Source organism: Squalius cephalus, assembly GCF_949319135.1.
Source record: "Squalius cephalus genome assembly, chromosome: 4".
Lineage (NCBI taxonomy): Eukaryota > Metazoa > Chordata > Actinopteri > Cypriniformes > Leuciscidae > Squalius > Squalius cephalus.
Window position 1 is genome coordinate 44,806,972 of NC_137125.1, and position 21,226 is coordinate 44,828,197.

The 21,226-nt window shown below is 37.0% G+C and overlaps 3 protein-coding genes across 4 annotated transcripts in view; 1 reads left to right on the forward strand and 2 right to left on the reverse strand.

Moving 5' to 3' along the window:
- The window catches only part of tnpo3 (transportin 3), a 15,392-nt gene extending 9,771 nt beyond the window's left edge, over nucleotides 1–5,621 (reverse strand). The window contains exons 1-7 of one of the 2 annotated variants that reach the window (XM_079868999.1): nucleotides 5,126–5,621; nucleotides 2,805–3,005; nucleotides 2,488–2,561; nucleotides 2,116–2,272; nucleotides 1,339–1,482; nucleotides 1,075–1,250; nucleotide 1 (exon numbers count right to left, since the gene is read on the reverse strand). The exon at nucleotide 1 is cut by the window's left edge and continues 138 nt beyond it. In XM_079868999.1, coding sequence (XP_079725125.1) covers nucleotide 1; nucleotides 1,075–1,250; nucleotides 1,339–1,482; nucleotides 2,116–2,272; nucleotides 2,488–2,561; nucleotides 2,805–3,005; nucleotides 5,126–5,245 — 873 coding nt within the window. In that variant the 5' untranslated portion in view covers nucleotides 5,246–5,621. The remainder of the gene's footprint in view (nucleotides 2–1,074; nucleotides 1,251–1,338; nucleotides 1,483–2,115; nucleotides 2,273–2,487; nucleotides 2,562–2,804; nucleotides 3,006–5,125) is intronic. The other variant, XM_079868998.1, reaches the window with a different exon arrangement.
- A 5,708-nt stretch (nucleotides 5,622–11,329) lies between these two features.
- On the forward strand, nucleotides 11,330–14,004 carry opn1sw1 (opsin 1 (cone pigments), short-wave-sensitive 1). Its single transcript, XM_079869050.1, has 5 exons — nucleotides 11,330–11,734; nucleotides 11,814–11,982; nucleotides 12,068–12,233; nucleotides 12,739–12,978; nucleotides 13,058–14,004. Exons 1-5 carry the CDS (start codon nucleotides 11,395–11,397, stop codon nucleotides 13,151–13,153), a joined length of 1,011 nt encoding a protein of 336 aa, XP_079725176.1. The 5' UTR covers nucleotides 11,330–11,394; the 3' UTR covers nucleotides 13,154–14,004.
- Nucleotides 14,005–15,353: 1,349 nt separating this feature from the next.
- Nucleotides 15,354–21,140, reverse strand: calua (calumenin a). Its single transcript, XM_079869852.1, has 7 exons — nucleotides 20,565–21,140; nucleotides 18,902–19,138; nucleotides 18,541–18,734; nucleotides 17,994–18,160; nucleotides 16,917–16,977; nucleotides 16,578–16,777; nucleotides 15,354–16,492 (listed from the first exon to the last, which is right to left on the reverse strand). Exons 2-7 carry the CDS (start codon nucleotides 19,129–19,131, stop codon nucleotides 16,388–16,390), a joined length of 957 nt encoding a protein of 318 aa, XP_079725978.1. The 5' UTR covers nucleotides 19,132–19,138; nucleotides 20,565–21,140; the 3' UTR covers nucleotides 15,354–16,387.
- Between the last annotated feature and the right edge of the window lie 86 nt (nucleotides 21,141–21,226).

Genomic DNA, 21,226 nt, shown 5'->3' on the forward strand with positions numbered 1-21,226 from the left:
CCTGTGGTGGAAAAATGCAAGCAAGATCCAAAACCTAGTGAGCTTCCTACTTCAGGAGCATGAATACACTGCTTTTAATATTAGGCTTAGTGAGGTTTCTTTCAATGAGAAGGAAAGCTAATGCATTGTTTAAATGAAAAAAATCCATCATGGAGGAAGCAGAGAGAGAAAAGTTTTTATTAATATATTCCCTTAATACCAAATAATATATATATTTTTTTTTTTTTACTTTTTCATACTAATTCACACAATATTTGTGTGCTATGTATTTTCATGTTTAGAGTATTGCGTAGTTTGAGCTTTTAGCATAGCAACATGCTAACATAAAAATTTCAAATCATCTGAGTTGAGTCTCCCATTTAATGAATTTAGCAATTTGTGATTTTAGCATATCAACCTAACGTATAAAAAGTCAATTGTGAGTCAACTCTCCAGTTGTGAAGTATTGTGCAAATCTGAACTTTTAGCATAGCAACATCTATATTCAAATCAATTGAGCAGAGTCCTCTGCATTTAGTGCACAATTTAGCTTTTAGCTTAAAGGCATGCAAAAACCAAGCTCTACTGAAATGAACAGTCGGGTTTTCAGTTTAATTTAGTTTAATAGCAACTAGCAAAATCTATTGGAATCAACTGATTCGACGCTTGCATCGTAAGTATTGCACTACTGGAGCTTTTAAGCTTAACATGCTAACATCAAACTCTATTGTGAGTCAAATCTCCAGTTTATTTCTAAGTATTTAGCTAATTTGAATATTTAGCATAGCAGCATGTTAATGTCAAACTATATTCAAATTAATTAAGTAGAGTCCTCCATTTAGTAACATGCTAACATCAACTATTGAAATCAATTGTGAGTTGAGTCTCCAGTAGGCTTTGCGTGAAAAGCACCATTTGTTTTAGCTATTCATTTACACCCTTCAAATTATCACTTGTGATACCATGTGACTCAAAATGCTGCCTCATAAGACATCTATGTAGACAGCCTGCAGCTCACTGGGTATGGGAACAGAGCCATTGTATTTGAGGTCTGCATGAACTGCATACATGGATCATAAACAATGCCATACGTACTTGTCGAGGTCCTCTCGGGCTACGGCCATGTGGTAGGCCGTTTCTAGGGTGAGGACTCCCTGGAAGAGCTGCATGGCCAGGGGCATGTTTATGGCCACGTTCTCAATCGCGTACAGCGCTGAACACACGCAGTCTGACGCTGCCTCGTGCAGGTTTGTAGACGTCTCATCCCTCTGCTGCAATAAAGAGGGGGGAAAAAATATTTTTAAATATAAGAGAAAGGGAGAAAGGAACTGAATTTCAGATTCCATTTGCTGAACTCACCAGCACTTGGAAGAGAATCATCAGCAGTTGATTGTTGGCCATAAAGTTGTTGTCCAGCACTCCTAAATTAAACCAGCTCCCCAAACATCGGAATATCTTGATAAGCATCTTCTCATTATGTCCGGACTTCTCCGCACATGATACCTGATCATGGAAATGCAACAATATTAGCCAAGCTTAGTTTAGAATCAAAAACCATGCATTTAAATTAGAGGTGTCCAATCCTGCTCCTGGAGGGCCACTGTCCGGCAGAGTTTAGCTCCAACCCTAATTTAACACACCTGAACTAGAAAATCAAGGTCTTACTAGGCATATTGGAGACTTCCAGGCAGGTGTGTTGAGGCAAGTTATATCTAAACTCTGCAGGACAGTGGCCATCAAGGACAGAGTTTGGACACCCCTGATTTAAATGCTTATGCAACATCTAAATCGTTAAAATCATTTGCATGGAAGGAATGATAGCACAGAACAATGGTTGAGCATTATTAAAGGATAATAAAGTAAAAGCGACATATGAAGGGCCTATAGAAGAAATGTTTGTATTCCCTGCAATTTTATTACTGCAAATTAAAAAATAAAATAAAATAAATAGTTGAGCCCTGCATTTTGCTAACAGCTAAACTGGAGGGATGATGGCATAATATGATGGTGATTCACGTCTCTTGCATCAGCACCATTACCATTTGGCTATGAACAGACAGGTAAGGCATCTTGTTTAGGTTGGGAAGTGGACAATAAATTATAGAAACTGCTTTGTAGATAGAATAATGTCTGCACCAGAAGAGTGACCACTGTGGTAGAGTAGTACGCCAGATCTTCAATGATCTCTGTCCGTCGATTAGCTCCGATCCTCAGAGAGCGGCTATGCACCTCCTCCGGCAGAACCGTGAGTATCTCAATCAGGAAAGGCATAGAGGACACATCATTACTGTACCTGGAAGGAGTCAAATCAAGCATTGGGTAGATGATAAAATTTCAAGGTGTGACAATGAACAACTATTTCAAACAATTCTTATTACACGTTTATTGAGCTCATATTAACTGAGAGACCATTTGGATTATTTGTGCTTCAGGTGATTAAAATCAGTGCTATTAAGTTCATTTTTACAGCCAAGCAAACCTAATTCTGGCTCTGTAGAAGATTCTTACTTTTCTATGAGGGTGTGAACACAGCCTTTCCACGAGGCCATCTGAAGAGCCAGATCTGCGATTGCCAATGCGAGCTGGGAGAGAGAATGACATTAGAGCACCAGCGTCACTTTCTTAACAGCTCTCAATATGTAACACTACAGTGTGGTCGCGATCGACAGTCCCCATCAACACCTCACACTCCATGTTCAATATACAAACATTAACAGCAGATGTTTAAGGTCATCTGACTTGTATTTTGATTCAGCAATCACAGGACACAAATCGTGTATATTTAGCAGACACGACCCCTGGACCGACAGACGCTGGGACGTTACCTGTGTGACGATGATGGGAGACAGGTCTTTGAGGTTCTGGATGTGAGACAGGAGTGAATCTCTCAGTGCGGTGTGGGTCTCTGGGGGAAGCTCGTAGAACGCCGTCTGGATCTTCATCTTCATCGTCTGGGCTGCGAAGTAACACGATTCCACGTCCTGCTTCAGCTGCAGGAGCTGATCCGAGATCTCCCACGCGTACATCTGAAAGGTTCAGCACAGAAAAACAACTTCAATGAGGAGGTGCCAGTAACATCTGATGATTTGTCCGTTATGAGACGATCGCCACCCTCATCAATGCATAATTTCTGTTTTAGGATTTTTAATGACTAAATAGTGATAGAAATTATTACTTTACATCAATAGCCTTGAATAACCTGTATTAACTCATTTTACATATATAATCAGCATTATATCAGCCACCCCACTCTCTTGTTAGTACTATGACCACTGAGTATCAAGTCAGACCAGTAGTATTTTGCATAAACAAGTAAAAGCAAAACTTGAACATCAGATGCGTCACAACAAGATACACAATACTAATGCAAATAAATCGAAACATCAGGAACCAGGAACTCATTATGTGTAACCACATAATATAAAACCTGAAGAGACAGGCTGTCTTGGTAGATAAGCATGTGTGAGGAGCAGGACAATCAACTTAGTGATAGTTTACCCAAAAATTTAAATTCTGTCATTAATTACTCACCCTCATGTCATTACAAACCCGTAAGACTTTCGTTCATCTTCGGAACACAGCTGATCTTTTTGATCAAATCTGAGAGCTTTGTCCCTCCATTGACAGCTACTCAACTACCACTTTGACGCTTCAAAAAGTTCATAAAGAGAACTTAAAACTAATCTATATGAATTGATCGGTTTAGTCAAAATTTTCTGAAGAGAATGATCGCTTTATATGATGAACAGATTGAATTTAAGCTTTTATTCACGTATAAACATTCATCAACTTGTGGTGATCGGAAGCTCAGGCATGTTCGCTTGACGTGCGAGAATCAATGAGGTTTGTTCTTGTGCATCAAGCAGGTTCGGTTGAGCTTCTGGTTGTTCGCTTATCAATGTTTATATGTGAATTAAATCTGTTTATCATATAAGACGATCAAGTCTCTTGAAATAAAATTGACTAAACCGCTCAATTCATATGAATTACTTTTACAATCTCTTTATGAACTGTAGCTGTCAATGGAGGGACAGAAATCACTCACATTTCATCAATAAGATCTTCATTTGTGTTCAGAAGATAAAGTCTAATGGGTTTGGAATGACATGAGGGTGAGTAACAATGACATACTTTTTTTGGGGTGAACGATTCCTCTACGTGTCAAGGTGAAGCCATGCAATTCATACTATTGATACCATAATATTGTGCCACATGTTGCAGGAGAAGCTGATTCTTACAGAATTGTTAGGTAATTTAGTGTTATGCCACTTTCTTCTGCAAAAAAGCAACATATGTCTTGCAAAATCTCACCCACTGGTTTGTGGTTTGTAATTTTAACACCTTCCATATCATCGATATCACAGTTTGCTGAGGCGGAACTAAGTTAAAAACCGGTAACCCAAAGCAGAAAGGGTGAAACGGCAAACTAAGGTGTTTAATGATGCATAGAGGTGGCATAAATGCATATGTACCGGAATTACAATCCCAGTATTGATGTTATAACATAAATATTTAAACCAGCCTATGTCTTATGATACACATAAATGCTCTAGAATAGATAGCCAATTCAGATTTAATTCAGCCTAGTTTGAATTCAACCTACCATGCCAGTAAACCGTGTTTTAGAACATGGTAGCTGGTATTTAGCTGGCACAAGATGTTAAAGCATCTTGTACAAGCAAAAAAAAGAAAGAAAAGGAAATTACTTGTTGGTCATTCCTGTTAATGAGGTGATCAAGCTGGTTTCTAGAACATGGTCAACCAGCTAATGCACAGCTACAAACTCGCTACCATGTTTCAAAACACAACTACCAGCTTTCTAACAGGGAAGTCTAGGTGATAAACTCGATTTCCGCAAGTTATTATGTTTAATATAACTATTTCCGCAAAACTTGCTGCTTAAATCCACCCATAACTCGACCATCCAACCACAGACAAGCTAGATGGATTTAGCAATGGATACAAATAAACCCCCACAAGAGCCCAAACACATGTGACCACCTCCACTTCCCAACACAGCAAATGTTGATGTTTTAAAAAGCTTCATTACGGTCTAAATGGACATTGTTTATAATGGATAGCATATTGTAAATGTTAATTAGTGAGTGAGGGTGCTGTGGCGCAGTAGGCCCGCTAATGAACGCACCGATCTCTGCAGCTCTCCCAGCCAGACCGAGGCGCGCTCCTTGCCGGCAGGGTCCGGGTCGTGATACAGCGCCTGCACGGCCTGGTAAACCAGCGGCAGGGTGGGTTTCCCGCCTTCCATGGCGCTCTTCTGTTTCTAGAGGATGTAGATATGGGATAAATGAAACGGCTTGCGCTTCTCGGAAGGTTGTAGACGCGCAGGTTGACTGTTTATTCGGCCCTCGCGTTCTCCGATCTGGCCGCCATCTCAAGCAGACACAGGGCGCTCCTGTCAAACAAGTCCGTGTGGAAACCGAGGCACAGGAACTATTAATTAGTCCAGACGAGAGCGATTTTATAATAACAACGCGCTCCTCGGACAGTTTTTTAGAAATATATCCACTTATGACAAAGAATACTACAGGTTTAAATGTGTTTTAATGTTTGTGAATTTAGCATATTACGAGGTATTCTTACTACGGCGATAATTTCACTGTAGACACACCCACTGTGAGTGTGACATTCATTCTCATGAAACAGTGACGGAGCAATAAATGTTCCAAATGGGAGTCGTCAGGAATCGATTATGGTTAAATTGTGGGATTATTGTGGGATCGTTTTTGATTCCAAAAGAGCAGAACCAACAAACCAGAAATTAATTTTACAAAATTATTTCTTTACATATGTTTAATTAGTATATTGCATTAAATATAGAAAGGTAAGGTTTATATTTTTATTTATTCAGTAGGCTAAAATACCAATGATTGCAACAAAACCTTTACGGCACTTTTTATGAAAAGCAGTCAGTTATTTCTCTGAATTAAGTCTAATAAGTCTTAAGACAGGGTTGGACAATGAAACTGAAACTCTGGCCAATATAATAATATAATGTTGAAGTTTGCACGCCAATTTATACGTGGCCTGCATACGTGGTCTTCACTGATTTTACATTCCAATAAGAGCAGAGTGAATTAGCAGAGCAATAGCACAGCTGTACGTAAAGGCTACTGCAATCACACAACGTATATGGGAGACATATAAGAGTTCAAAAGTGGGCAAATTGTTAGTGCACGTCTTGCTTGCTCATCTGTGACTAGGACAGCAAGTCTTTGTGGTGTATCAAGGGCTATGGTATCCAGGGTAATGTTGACATACCACCATGTAGGAAGAACCACATCCAACAGAAGTACTGTCGAAGCAAGAGGAAGCTGCCTGAAAGTGATGTCCAGGTGGCCTAACCTGGATTGCATCCAAAAAAACATAAAACCAACTGCTGCCCAACTCACTGCAGAATTAAATGCGCTCTCCTGTTTCCACCAATACTGTTCGTCGGGAGCTCCACAGTCAATATTCATGGTCGGGCAAATCATGGTCGGGCAAATCTAACCCTAACCCACAATGTGAAACATAATTGTTCTCTGATGAGTCCACCATGGGAGTTACGGTGTGGAGAAGCCCCAAAGAGGCTTAAAGGGGTGGTATAATGCCCTTTTCACAAGATGTAAAATAAGTCTTTGATGTCCCCAGAGTGTGTGTGTGAAGTTGTAGCTCAAAATACCCCACAGATATTTTTATATGGCATGTTAAAGTTGTCACTTTTTGAGGGTGAGCAAAAACGCACCTTTTTTGTGTCTGTCCCTTTAAATGCAAATGAGCTGCTGCTCCCTGCACTGGGGGCGGAGCTTCAACAGTTTGTGTCCCTTTACCTCACACAGACATGCACTGGAAAATTTCAAAAACCTTTAGCCTTTTATGTTCAAACCGAAGTCAGAAAGATGGAGAGACTCAAGAAGAAGTAACAACATGTAGACAACATTTCTGAATGGTTAGTTGATGAATTTATGTAGCTTATATGTGTAGTTATCTTCTAGTCATTGAATAGCATATTCTGTCTTGATAATCTATAAATCGCATTCCCGGCGGTGGGTTTATGTAAATTCTAGGGTTGGTGATGTCACTAACCCGGGAGGAATGTCGTGTAGTCCTTACCAGCCATTTGTTAAAAAGCAATTTCTTTAAAAGAAAATATCTCCCTTTGCTTTGAACTTTGAGCGTTGTAACTTTACAGATGTTGTTTATGCTCAAACAGCAAAGTTAGAAAAGTGAAATCATATTCAACCACCTCTTTAACACCCGGACTGTTGCTGCCCAGAGTGAAGTACAGGGTGGATCATTGATGGTTTGGCCAGCATCATAACATTCCCTACCTTGCTTGATATCACATCACTACTAAGTATACTGAACCATTCTCAAACATTGTACCCTGAAGGAGGGGCCGTGTATCAGCATGATTATGCACCAATACACACAGCAAGACTTGTGAAAGAATGGTTAGATGAATATGAAAGCGAGGTTGAACATCTCCCATGGCCTTTGCCAGATCTAAACATTTTTGAGCCACTTTGGAGTATTTTAGAGGAGCATTTTTTTCCTCCAGCAGCATTACATGTGAAGAATGGCTCAAAATCCCTCTGCCCACTGTGAAGGACTTGTATCATTCATTCCCAAGATGTATTGCTGGTTGGCTGCAAAAGGAGGCCCAAATTAATTACTGTGGTCTAAAATCAGGTGTGTCAGTTTCATTGTCCATCCGCTGTTGCATAACACCTTTGCAGCTCTTGGTTCATTTCAAGTCAGACATGATGACTAAATTACTTTCAGTTCAGTAGTTGAGTTGACACTGTTCACACACGATGCTGATTCACCAAAAAGAAACGGCTCATAAAAGTCACTCATTCGTGTGTTTCACTGTTGTAATTATCTATATTATGTATAATTTACACCTTTATTAATTAAATTTGTTATTTGTTAAACAGTTTGATATTTTTGTACATTATTAAGACCTTTATTTACCTAACCGTTAGGCTACTTTTGTTCTGTACAAGTTTTTGCACAAAGTTTAAGAATCAGTCCTTGTAAAATGTATATTTGCTGAACAATAATCTGAATATTGGGGAGAAGAGGGGCACATCCCATTATGGTGGACCTCAACAGCCCTGGCTGGGACTTTGAACCTGATCTCTTCAAAGTTGAGCAATCTCTGAATGGTAAGTTAAATTAATGAAAATATTGAATAAAAAGTTTATTAAAAAAATCAGGCACAAATGACACTGTTTTGGGAGAATGACCCTTTACTTAAATAATATAATATATAATTAATAATATATATATATATTTTTTTTTTTTTTTACTGTGCGAGGAGTAATCGATTTTTATTTTATTCTGTTCTTTAAAGCTTTTCTCTCTATAAGATAATGGAAAAGTTTTGCATTTACGTTATTACATAATTAACTTGTATTAAATTTATCACAAGTAGGCCTATGTATCATTTAACATTTAAATTTCTGACATCATACATGCGTAATTTGAAAAAAAGAATAATCCATCTTTGCTTTCCAGACAAGTTTCAACTTTCAGTCTTTTCCTGTCTCTTTCTTCTCTATTTCTCTTTTTCTCTCATGCACATATATCTCTCACACATTGGCAAAACAGACTAAAATGAAAAGATCTTCCAAACAGCACAATTCCATATAGATGACTTCAAATACATATTAATGATTTCAGTTTTTAACAAATAAATCGTCCACTTTATTCACACACATCCAATAAATGTAAACAAATGCATCAGATTCCGTTATCATTTATTGATATGCTATTGATAAAGGTGCATTACATAGTTCATCTCTGTAATGATGTCCATCACCTTCCTGTAACCCAGGTCGTATCATACCCATGCAACTCAGATGCATAGCTTGGTTACAATACAACCCCGGGTCACTGGATGGCATCTGACTTTCGTGAATTGGATCATTTCATATTTAAGAGACTACAAAATCAACATAAAATACAAAATATCTAATACAAATCTACTACATGCAGTCTTATTTTGAATTTTAGAGGATATAAAAAGTAGCACAATACATTATAAACTGAATATAATCGTCAAACATGCAGGTTATTGATACTGTTACGTTTGTATGAACGGAATATATAAATATTAAGATTGTACATCTTCATATATAAACAGAAAACATATTTCTTCCAGACAGTTCACTGTAAAAAAAAATTACATCCCCAAGTCAAAAATGTCTAGTGACTGATCACATCTAAATTTTTCAATTAGTCTGACGTATTATTTCTCATTGAGCCAATGTTAACAGACTATTGCAACAAGAATTGCACTTGGGTCAATTTAAAAATTTAGATGTGACCAGTCACTAGAAAATTTTGACTTGGAGAGGTTAGAAATTTTTTACAGTGTTCAAATGAAAGACCTGTAAATAATCAATTAACATTAAAAAAGTAACTGCAAAATTTTGATTTTGATTACTTCTGTGCAAATAAAGAACTCAAATTAAACTAACAAAACTAAAATATGCATACTTCAGATGAATAAATTCTCAGGTTATGATGCTACATTTCATTAATTATAATGAATAATAAACAAAATTCACATTGTAAAATGCTCCCAACCTATAAGACAATACTTACCTGCCAAAACCAGAGAAAAGAAATGGCAAAGAGAGAGAGGGGCTGAGAAGAGTCTCCAAGGAGAAATGAAGGAACTGAAGTGAGGTGTATAAAAAGAGGCCAGATTTACAGTTTAACACTCTTTATCTCTCCCCAGATTATCAAAATTTACCCACAATCTAAGTCTCAGCTAACAAGATAAACTGCCAGTTTGGATGTAATCCCTCTGTGCCATCAGTGCGTTATGGGGATTTTTAGAGATTGGTTTAGGTAAATCTGGTTTCCAGATTATGGCTCATCCTTGTGCTTGGGGACCTTAAGAGTTTGGTTTGCCTTTCGCCTGCTTATACTGCTGCTCATGCAATAGAAGCCAAGCTAATAAGCTTGTTTGGCCTAAAAAAAAAAACTAGGTCAAATACTTTAAGTTACCTGTTATATTACCTTCAATGTGATTTAGCGCATCTGAACCAATCTATCAGGATCCAGTGATTTAGGACAGTGTTTTTAGTATGGAGAAAATGCTTCAAAAGCTTCCAAACCATTTAAGTAAAGTGTCTTAAAATTATGGACCAGTCAGGAAATATATACAATGCGTATAATCTTCACATTTCTCAACAGACCACAAACATAGAGCAACCTTGACGTCAGCTGAGGAATATAGTGCAGTATTTTATACTGTACCAAGAGAATTTCAATTCAATTTAATTCAATTCACATTTATTTGTATAGTGCTTTTCACAATACATATCAGTTTAAAGCAGTTTTACAGAAAATGCATGTGTCTACATTACAATTTAGAGTGATCTGTTATCAGAGGCGACTGGGTGCAAGTTATGCATTTCAGAAATGTACATATACAAATCAGACATGTTAGCTAACAATGTATTAACTTAAGGCGGAAATGATGTAATGGACACATGTTGTTAACAAATGATTCCATTGATTCATTACAAACCTGAAACCCTGATCTAAAGTTATTGGAAAGCAAAATGCAGGTCAAATATGGACCAATATGTGGTTTCATTGGGCTGATGAGGGCATTTAGTTATATAGTGCGTTATACAATTCAGATTGTTTCACAGCAGCTTAAAAGTATAATAAACAGGGAAATAACAGTGTCAATTTAGCAAAATTAATCAATTATGAAACAAACTCAAATCAACTATAAAGCAGCTCTACAGAAGACAATAATGTTCAGTTCAAGTCAGTTCACTGCTGATTCAGTTAAGTTTAACAAGTTTAATTCAGCTATAAAGCAGCTCTACAGAAGGCATTAGTGTCATTATTCAGCTCAAGCAAGTTCAATGTTGATTCAGTTCAGTTCAATAACAGTATGGACGTTGCAAAGTTCATCATTTATGAAGCAAATTCAATTATTCTTAGGCTAAAGCAGCTCTACTGAAGACAATACTGTCATTATCCAACTCAGTTCAGTCCAAGTTTATTAAAAGCTCAAGATAATATTACTGAATATTTATTTTCTTTAAGAATTGTCTTTCTAGATGTTGAAAACACGGTACTACTGTTGTTTATGCTGTAATTCAACCTAAAACATATATAGAACAACACGTGTTGCCTAATCATGTTCTTAGAGATTCCAGGGGAGTGTTGAGTGTAATTCGCATGGACAGGGCGGATTATCCCGGCAAAATGTCCGGAAGATCACCCGGAGGATAATCTTCCTTTTCATCCCCAACTTTTCACACTAGGCAAGACTTTGAGGATTTTATAAAAGGCTATCCCGTCTGCATTCGTTCAGTCAGGCTGCTCACTGATTTCACTAGGACACCGTGCTAGAACAAGGCCTCTAACGGCTCAACCATGGACGCGTGGGCCGTTCAGTTCGGGAACCTTTCCAAAATCAGCCCCTTCGAGGGCCCACAGTACCACCTGGCCCCCAAGTGGGCTTTCTACTTGCAGGCAGCTTTCATGGGCTTCGTATTTTTCGTGGGCACCCCTCTGAATGCCATCATCCTCTTCGTTACAATGAAGTACAAGAAGCTTCGACAGCCTCTCAACTACATCCTGGTGAACATCTCCCTAGCAGGCTTCATTTTCGACACATTCTCTGTAAGCCAAGTATTCGTCAGCGCTGTAAGAGGTTATTACTTCCTCGGTCCTACGTTATGCGCGATGGAAGCAGCAATGGGAGCTATTGCGGGTAAGAGGCAGAGTATGAGTTTGAACAGCATAGACATTACGTTCAGATTGGTGTGCTGATGCTTGTCTTGTTCTCGCAGGTCTTGTGACGGGATGGTCCCTTGCTGTTCTGGCTTTTGAGAGATACGTGGTCATCTGCAAACCCTTCGGAGGATTCAAGTTCGGACAAAGCCAGGCCATCGGTGCCGTGGTGTTCACCTGGGTCATGGGTACCGGCTGTGCCACTCCTCCATTCTTTGGATGGAGCAGGTGAAGGAAATTTGCTTGGTGAAATATTTGGAAACACACACTCATAATTTTAAGGATTGATTTTAATTTACATTTGAATGTACAGATACATTCCTGAGGGTCTCGGCACAGCCTGCGGACCTGACTGGTACACAAAAAGCGAGGTGTACAATTCAGAGAGCTACACTTACTTCCTCATCGTCACCTGCTTCATCATGCCAATGACCATCATCGTCTTCTCTTACTCACAGCTCCTGGGAGCCCTGCGTGCTGTGAGTGTTCCAACTCATTGCTTTTTAGTAGACAGAAATAGATAAAAATGTGTCGATTTTTATGATTTTATTTTATTGCATATATTCAGGCAATATTTGTGGTTTATGTATGATTAATATATTAATAAGCATCTAATAATTATTTAATTTCAACTTCTGGCCATGCTTAAATCAGGCTCAGTTATGTTCTTGCATGAAAGCAATGCAGAACAAAATAAATGTAATTTTTACAAACTGTCAGATTTTTCTTCATGGAAATTTCATTTCATTTAATTTCTTCAAAGCATTATAAATTACAATGACCTTCCCATGAGCTATTAGGCATTTATTAATAACATTGACTTTTCCAATCGGATATGGATTAAATATAAGGATATTATTTTTTTAATTATTTAATATATATATATATATAAATATGTGTGTGTGTGTACTTCATCAAAATAAATATGGATATTTCAAAAGCTACAAAATGAAATGCTGGAAATGTTTCAATATTTATCCACAGGTTGCAGCCCAGCAAGCTGAGTCAGCCTCTACCCAGAAGGCCGAGAAGGAAGTGTCCAGGATGGTTATTGTAATGGTTGGCTCTTTTGTGCTTTGCTATGCCCCCTATGCCGCAACTGCTATGTGGTTTGCCAATGCTGAAGAATCAAACAAAGATTACCGTATGGTAGCCATCCCAGCTTTCTTCTCAAAGAGCTCCTGCGTATACAATCCTCTTATTTACGCCTTCATGAACAAACAGGTGAGATGGACACCACACGTGTGTTGAATAATAACTGTGCACACGCAGACAAACACTAATCTTCCATTTTGTATTCCAGTTCAATGCCTGCATCATGGAGACGGTATTTGGCAAGAAGATTGATGAGGCGTCAGAGGTTTCCAGCAAGACCGAAACCTCTTCTGTGGCTGCATAAATTATTCCATACCACATTTAAAATTTCTCAGGACCTGTTTTCCTGTTATACTCCCCCTGATTGTTCAAATCCCGTACCTTTACACATTGTTAAGGGCCAAGGGAGCCCCTTTGTCCCGAAGACACAGCCCACTGGATGGCCAAACCGGGGGCGATATCCTACTATCCTTTCTATGCAGAACTGGTACATCTTTAAATACCTCTTTTCTTTATTTTTTTGTAATGAAAAACACTGCTATTTCATGTTAAAACAATGCATTATGCATTGATGATGAAGTAGAATATTTCATTTATCAACTTGCAAAAGAAAATCCAAAAAAAAAAAAAGATAACTATTGAGAAATCCTTTTGTGTGAATGGACTCAGGCAAACTGAAAATGGAAATTCCTGATTGTGGTCTTTGACTGACCCATTAGGCACGATGCATTATAATGCCGAAGGAAACTAAGCATTGAGAATATTCGAACACCCCATACCAATCAAAAGTGCTTGTTTCGACAAAAGAGCACAATGTAACTAAGCGGTTTACTCTCCTCTCCTCTAAAGAACATACTCAGGCCCAGCTTTCTGGCTGGCTTAGCCAAGATAAATAAGATCAAAAGGAATTATCCAAGTCCATCCGCTTGTTTGCAGCTGAGGAACCTTTCATTGGAAGTTTGCTGGTAACAAATAATGAGCGACAGCTCTTGTCCAATCACTGGCTTCATGACGTCGGATCTCTAATATCTGTATCTATATTACCTCTGTACATGTTCTGTTGTAATTAGACATGCAGTGTGCATGCATTTGTACATGTTCACAGTTTTTTAGAATTAATAAAGATTTATATTGTTTGATGCATTTTTTTCTCTCTACCTGTTGGTTTCTATTAATCAACTGAAATGGCCTTTATCCCATTGCCTGAAAGACTAAAATCAACTAATCAATCGAGGGTGATATATTCAAACATATATATGTTAATATATATATATATATATATATATATATATATATATGTTAATATATATATATATATATATATATATATATATATATATATATATATATATATATATATATATATATATATATATATATATATTTAACATATTACTTTTATATTCCATTTCTATATATATATATATATATATATATATATATTTAACATATTACTTTTAAAAAGATAAATGCATGAGCAAAATCCATTTTGCATTAGAATATATATACACAGTATAGTGGCAAAAAGTGATATCCGACCTAGGGAAATGGGCTTCTTTGCACTTTATTCAAACATTGTGCCTGGTAAAACTAATGTGCGTGTTCTGTTTCAATTGTATCATTTGTCATGACGCAATGAAACATACCGAATTGTGAGGACATCATTTTTGACCAAGTGCTCATACCAAGCTATATTATTAGATGTTATTTTGTGGTCTGTGGAAGATTGGAGCAGTGTTCTGCAGTCCAACAAGCCAAAATTTAACAACCTAGCATTGGATGGTGTCAAGTATGTATGTTTTAATACCAAATGCATGCGTGGCACCAAGCATGGCAGGGGGAACATAATGGTATTGATGCAGCATGTCTGCAGCAGGTGTTGGGAGAATATACAAAATTTCTGGCACTTTGAAAATGGACCAACACAATGTAGCCTAATATGGAGGATCTGTTTGGAGAGCAAATCTGTATTTTCCAACATGATATCGATCCATGATATATGATCACGCAATATCATGCTCAGCATTTTGAAGTCTTCAAGTGGGCTACTCAGTCCTCTGACCTTCATGCCATTGAAAACTTTTGGGAAATTATAAAGCTGAATTGCGAGAAGTCATGCAGGTCTTCCAATGAAGCTAAACTTTGGGTAGAACTTAAGGAGGATTGGAAAATTAAGCATGACATGCACAAAGTTTAGTGAGTAAATGCCCTGCAGAATGGCTGCTGTAATCAAAAACAAAGGAGAACCCACAAAATATTTACTGATTACATTGTAGATAAAGTATGTTTCGTTTCGATTATGCTTTTTGTTTTTCTATGCTATGTCTGCATAATACAATAAAACCCATAAGGTCTTCTTCCCAATATAACATACTCCTCATATTTTGATTGTTTAATAGAATCGGAAGTGTCATTAAAAGTATTATTTTAATTTTCTTCTATTTTAAGATTTTATATTTCTTCTGTTATATGGAATCTCGAACAAAAAGACAGACAGAAAGTAATTACTGAAAAAAGATAATCAGTTATAATTCTTTATTGACAATTTGTTCTTTTCAAGATACAGTCTATTGAGCTAAAACAGCACCATTTGAAGGAAGTCACCTGAAAACCATAGGTGCTAAAACATTTTATATAGGAAAAAAATGCATTAATGGACCACAAAGGACGCTGCTATGCTCGTCACATGGCAAATTTGTTACAAACATCATATAATTGATAGTGCATTTCAAATAATGAAATTGAAAGCAACAAACTATTAAGCAATGTGTTCGATTGGACCCTATGAACCAAAATTATTTGAAGTTTTAGACATATAGCTCAAACTGAAGATCCAACTCAAATTAGTGAAAGGCACAATGAGAGATGAGTGCTGAGAATCTAGGAGTCTCATTCATGGGATGCGTGAATGATTTTTTCCTAAATAAATATAGAGAGAAAACAGTATATTGCCTTTAGAGAGAAACGGAGAGGGTCCACATCATCTTATAATCAATGTCTGTGCCAGGACAAGTACACACAGGAGAGAAATGTGAGATTACATGTATAAAGCTATAAACATATTCACATAAACGTGTAAATATATACATATATTTTATACCTATTTGTATAAACCCTCGAAAGAAACCAATCTGAGAGCTTTCAGTTCAGTATCCTAATGAACAGGACTGTGAACAGCAAGGGGAGCTGATCGTAGATCAGTAACATGTATAAAACTGTCTTGAATTTAGCTCTGAATAAACAGCTTCGCATTATCAAATATAAACAGTAATTGAAATGATAAAAATGATGTACATGGACCACGATTCCAAAGACGGATCAAACAAACACTGATAACACTCTTTACAGTAAAAACAAAAAACTAAATAAGAATGCATGTCGGAATGCATTTCCATGTGCAAAAAGAGAAAACAATCTATCAAGTGAACTAAATCTGAGGATTTAGTGTTGTATTATGATGAAGCAATATAAAATAAATTATATTCTTTTACCAAAACAAGTTCAAAATTAATTTTCTATTATACTAGAAAAAAAAGAATTAAAACTCATCATGTCGAACTAACGCCTCCCCAAAGTCAGTCGCTTGACTTCCCACAAACAAATCATACTTGTTGAGTATTTCCTCTTTGGTGAGTTTGCCATCCTGAAAAACAGTGAGACAGACTCAGTTTTAATGATTTCAATGATAACTTTACAAAAGCTGACAAAATAAGTTATGGTGGGCTTACCTTGTCTGTGTCAGACTCGTACACCAGATGCTTTGCTTCGGCTTCTGCGTGGTCATAGTCGGCCGGCAGGATCCAGTCCATGGTTTCCTCTTTGTCCATCTTTCCATCCTTGTTCTTGTCTCTAAACTCTGAAAACTGCTCTCGCTCTGTCGCCACCCATTCTGGCTCGTCCATTTCATCCTCATGGTTGTACATGTCGCCTGATATTCAAACAAATTTAACCAATTTTAAGCTATAACTACACATTTACTTCTTTATGCAATGTATAAAAACATAGGAAAACTTTTAAAAAACACTTTCAGATTTTAAATATCATACCTAATACTGTATTTCACTCACCAATATACTCCTCTAGGTCGATAAAACCATCACCATTCTTATCAATATCCTCCATAGTTTCCTGATGATAAAATTGAAGGAGGAAGATCAGTGAAATAGGCAAGAGAAAATTACATTTAAAACAGGAAACATCCTAAGCAGATTCTATGAACTTCCTTCATACATACAAAATTCGTCAGTGCACATAATTAAGAAGAAAAAAAAGTTTGTTGTTTTACTTTCTAATCAACGTCACCAGTATTTTTATTTTTAAACCCATACAAAAATACCAAGATTCATTCTGGAATGAAGCACCCACTTTCTATGATCCAATCAATTCCCAATGGATAAAATTATACCACAGTCTATTTCCTCAATGAATTACACATTTTCACAGAAATACACTACCATTCAAAGGTTTGGGGTTGGATTTTTTTTTTTTTACTTTTTAAAAAAAAAATTATACTTTTATTCAGCAGTGGTGCTTAAAATTTATCAAAAGTGGCAGTGAAGACATTTAAAATGTCACCAAAGATTTTAAATGAAAGCTGTTCTTTTGTACGGATTCCCAGCACATGAGAGAAAATTAACAATTCGTTCCCATGACTTACTAATAAGTCAGCACATTCAAACTAATTTGTTCCCTCGTTTTAAGTAAATTGTGTGCACGATATAATAATTTGTTCCCTCATTTTACTAAACCATGTGCACAATATAATAATTGTTCCCTTGTTTTACTAAATCATAAGCACGATATAATAATCCGTTCCCTCATTTTACTAAATCTTGCGCACAATATAAACGTTCACTCGTTTTACTAAATCGTGGGAATGTTGTAGTAATTTGTTCCCTTGTTTTAGTTAAAGAAGGAAGGAATTATGTGGCTATGATTTACTAAAACGAGAATGAATTGTGAATGAAATGAATTGTTAATTCGTGGCTATAATATATAGTATATTTAATTTTGTCCGCAAGTGGCGTAAACTCCAAACTTTTGAACGTTGGTGTACGTCAAATTACAAAAGTAAAATGGGATGCGAACAGGTTTCACAATAATTTTAGCCTGGGATAGAACTGACATAATAGAAACAGACCCACCAACACAACAATGTCCTTCATATGTTCATACTCCTCAGGATGTAGGAAGGCAGTGAACTCCTCTTTGTTAGCGATGTGGTCTCCATTTCCATCAGCCATTTTAAAGCGCCGTTCATCTCTGGCCATCATCTGCTTGTAGTTGTAGCCGTCATCAGGTTCAGGATCATCTAGAAAAACACAGACGGCACTAATTATTATTAAAATACACATTTTTGCAATTCTGCTTGACAGTTCTGTCATCATTTACTCACTCATGTTGTTCTAAATCTGTATGACAGACTTTCTTCTCTGGAACACAAAATATGATATTTTGAAGAACTGTTTTTGTTCATAAAATGAAAGTCAGAGGGATCTAAAACGACATTGGATGCCACTGACTTTCATTATATGATTAAAAAAAAAACCCACTAAGAACATTTTTAAAAACATCTTTTGTGAAAGAAATTCAAGTTTGGAATTACACGCGGCTGAGTAAATGATGACAGAATTATAAGTTTTGTGCAACCAATCCTTTAAGGTTGTTTATAAAAAGAGACTGCATTTTTACCAAGGTAGGTGCCGTATGTGATATTCTTGTATTCATCCCAAGAGATCATGCCATCATTATTCATGTCAAAATCCTTCCATTGCCTATCCACATTGTCATAGATGTACTTCTTTTGAGCCTTTTTGATCCATGCTTTCAGCTCAGCCTCTGTGACAAAACCATCCTCGTCTGCATCAATCTTATCCACAATTTTACTGAAAGGCAAAATAAGAAGAACAAAAAGAAAATTCACTATAAGAATGTCCTCTCTTAATTATTTTTTGTGCAGTCACATATGTTGCAGGAAACTCTCAAAGAAAATAATGACTTCCGCTCATTTTTGTTCCAGCAAACACCCGTTAACACTCAGCACAATCCTTACCCAAGCCTATTCTTGCTTTCCTCTGGGGTCAGGTCATCAAAAGACTTGGCTTCCTCCTCCCCAAGGAATGCATCGTGGTCATAGTCAAAGTTTGCGCCATCGTCGTGCTCTTTGCTGCTGAGCTGTGCATCATGGTGGACACGGTCTTTCTTCTCTGTGGGTTTGCTGGTGGCATAAACCACACACAGAGCAAAGCACATCAACAGAGGCCTAATCTCCATCTTCATCATGTAAGCTCTGAGGAAAGAGAGAGCAAATATTAACATACATATGTCCCAAATCCCTTTTAAACTAAAACAATACTGACCACAAGAATTTCTAGTGTGGCTATGTTTAAATAACCACCGTGCAAACATAACTGTATGAGTTAACAAGGTCTGTTTGAATCAGTGTATGTAAACACTGTGTGTGTTTGAGTAAGAAGTGTGAAATACGTGGCTGCATTTATAGGGTCAAAAATACAGTAAAACAGTAATATTGCTGAATATTATTACAATTTAAATCTACTTTTTTCTTAATATATTTTATTTATGTGATGGCAGAGCTGAATTTTCAGCATCATTACTTCAGTCTTCAGTGTCACGTGATCATTCAGAAATATTATGAATAGAAAGTTCAACAGAACAGAACTGATCTGAAAAATTAAAGACATTTATAATGCTACAAAGGATTTCTGTTACTTTTGGACAATTTAGTTTGTCCCTGTTGAATGAAAGTGTTACATTCTTTCAAAAATAAAAAAATACTGACCCTGAACCTTTGACCGGTAGTGTAAATGTGTGTAGCAGGGGAAAGAGAAACATCATGACTGGCAAATTATCAGACAAAACCAAACTGTCAACATAGACAAAAAGATGTTTCCAGAGAAAAAAAAAAAAAAAAGGTGTAATAAAAATGATGAAACCGAGAAGTAGCACAGCCAAGACAAGCGTCCAAGACACATCAAGTAAAATTAGCACAAAACTGGTCTAAACTGGTGGGCATGGCGCAAATTCTGATGGGACATTTTAGAAACACATTGCTAAATGAAAGTTATAATGCAATACTACATAATAAAAATGCAATAATAAGGTTATCACAGTGACGTGCATGCCTTTAAATACTTTCAGTCTCAATCAGAGATTAGTCACACCAGAAATAAATCACATGTTGACTGCATTAGCAGTTTCATTGGGACTTTGGTAGGCACTAGGCACAGTAATATGAGAAACAATTATGTTTTGGTCTCACACAAAAATAACACAAAAGCTTTTACTACTGGTTAATATATACGTAAACAAAAACTAAGACATATATGATCAAAAAGCACAAATAGAGGCCAACAAGTTACCTTTCGGCACATAAGATGTAATGGCAGTCTCGGTCACCATTCACTTTTATTGTATGGAAAAAAATGCAATGAACGCAAATGGTGACTGAGGCCGTCTGTCCTCTACCATTCTAGTTTTGTTTTCACAGATGAAAGTAAGACATTTATAACAACATTATAAAGTCACTGATAACAGAATTTTAATTTGGAGGTAAACTAACGTTATCCCTTTAATTATCAATACTAACTGTCCCTTTAAGTGAGTCGTCATTACAACGTACACGGTCAGGCAATGCAACGGTCAAACATATTTCTATATAGTACAAACAAACACGTATAAAAATACAAACTTACCTAGATTTAGTACGAGGCCGAAAAACTCAGACACAATACTAGGGGGTCTTTAGTTCAATCTGCAAACCCCTGTGCTGCCACACCGTTTTTCGGACGAGAGCAACGATGCAATCCAATCACAGCGCGAGTAGTGAAGTCCGTCCACTGCCATTGGGCCACTTCAGCACTACAAACCCCGGATGTAAAGGAAACCGTTGATTAATAATGCGCTGACTCCGCGCACTCTCTTTTAATTGGCTACAGTCAAACGGGAAACCAATCAGCACAAGATACTACAAAATCGGTTGATGCGTCGCTCAAGGCCGTTGTTCACCTAGTGAATTGTCTTATTGGGTACGTCTTGCCACGTCCCCAAATTTGAGAGAGACCCGCAAATCCTCGCGGAAAGGTGCTGTCATCCTGTAAATATACACAAACCAAACAAAAATGGTGGGAGATATGTGTAAAAACGATTAAAGTAGTATCGGCCTCGATCTTGAATGGTTGGGTTAACGTTACCACCAGGTTTAAGTACATTTGAGTAACTTAGTAGTGAAAGAGAAATTAGCCTATATGTATTCCTGGATGCTTTTCCACACCGTTTACTACCATCTGGTGGTTGAAAATAATCAGTGTGACGTTTGAAAAACCGTCTATTGATGAATATATTTTTGAAGCAAAAA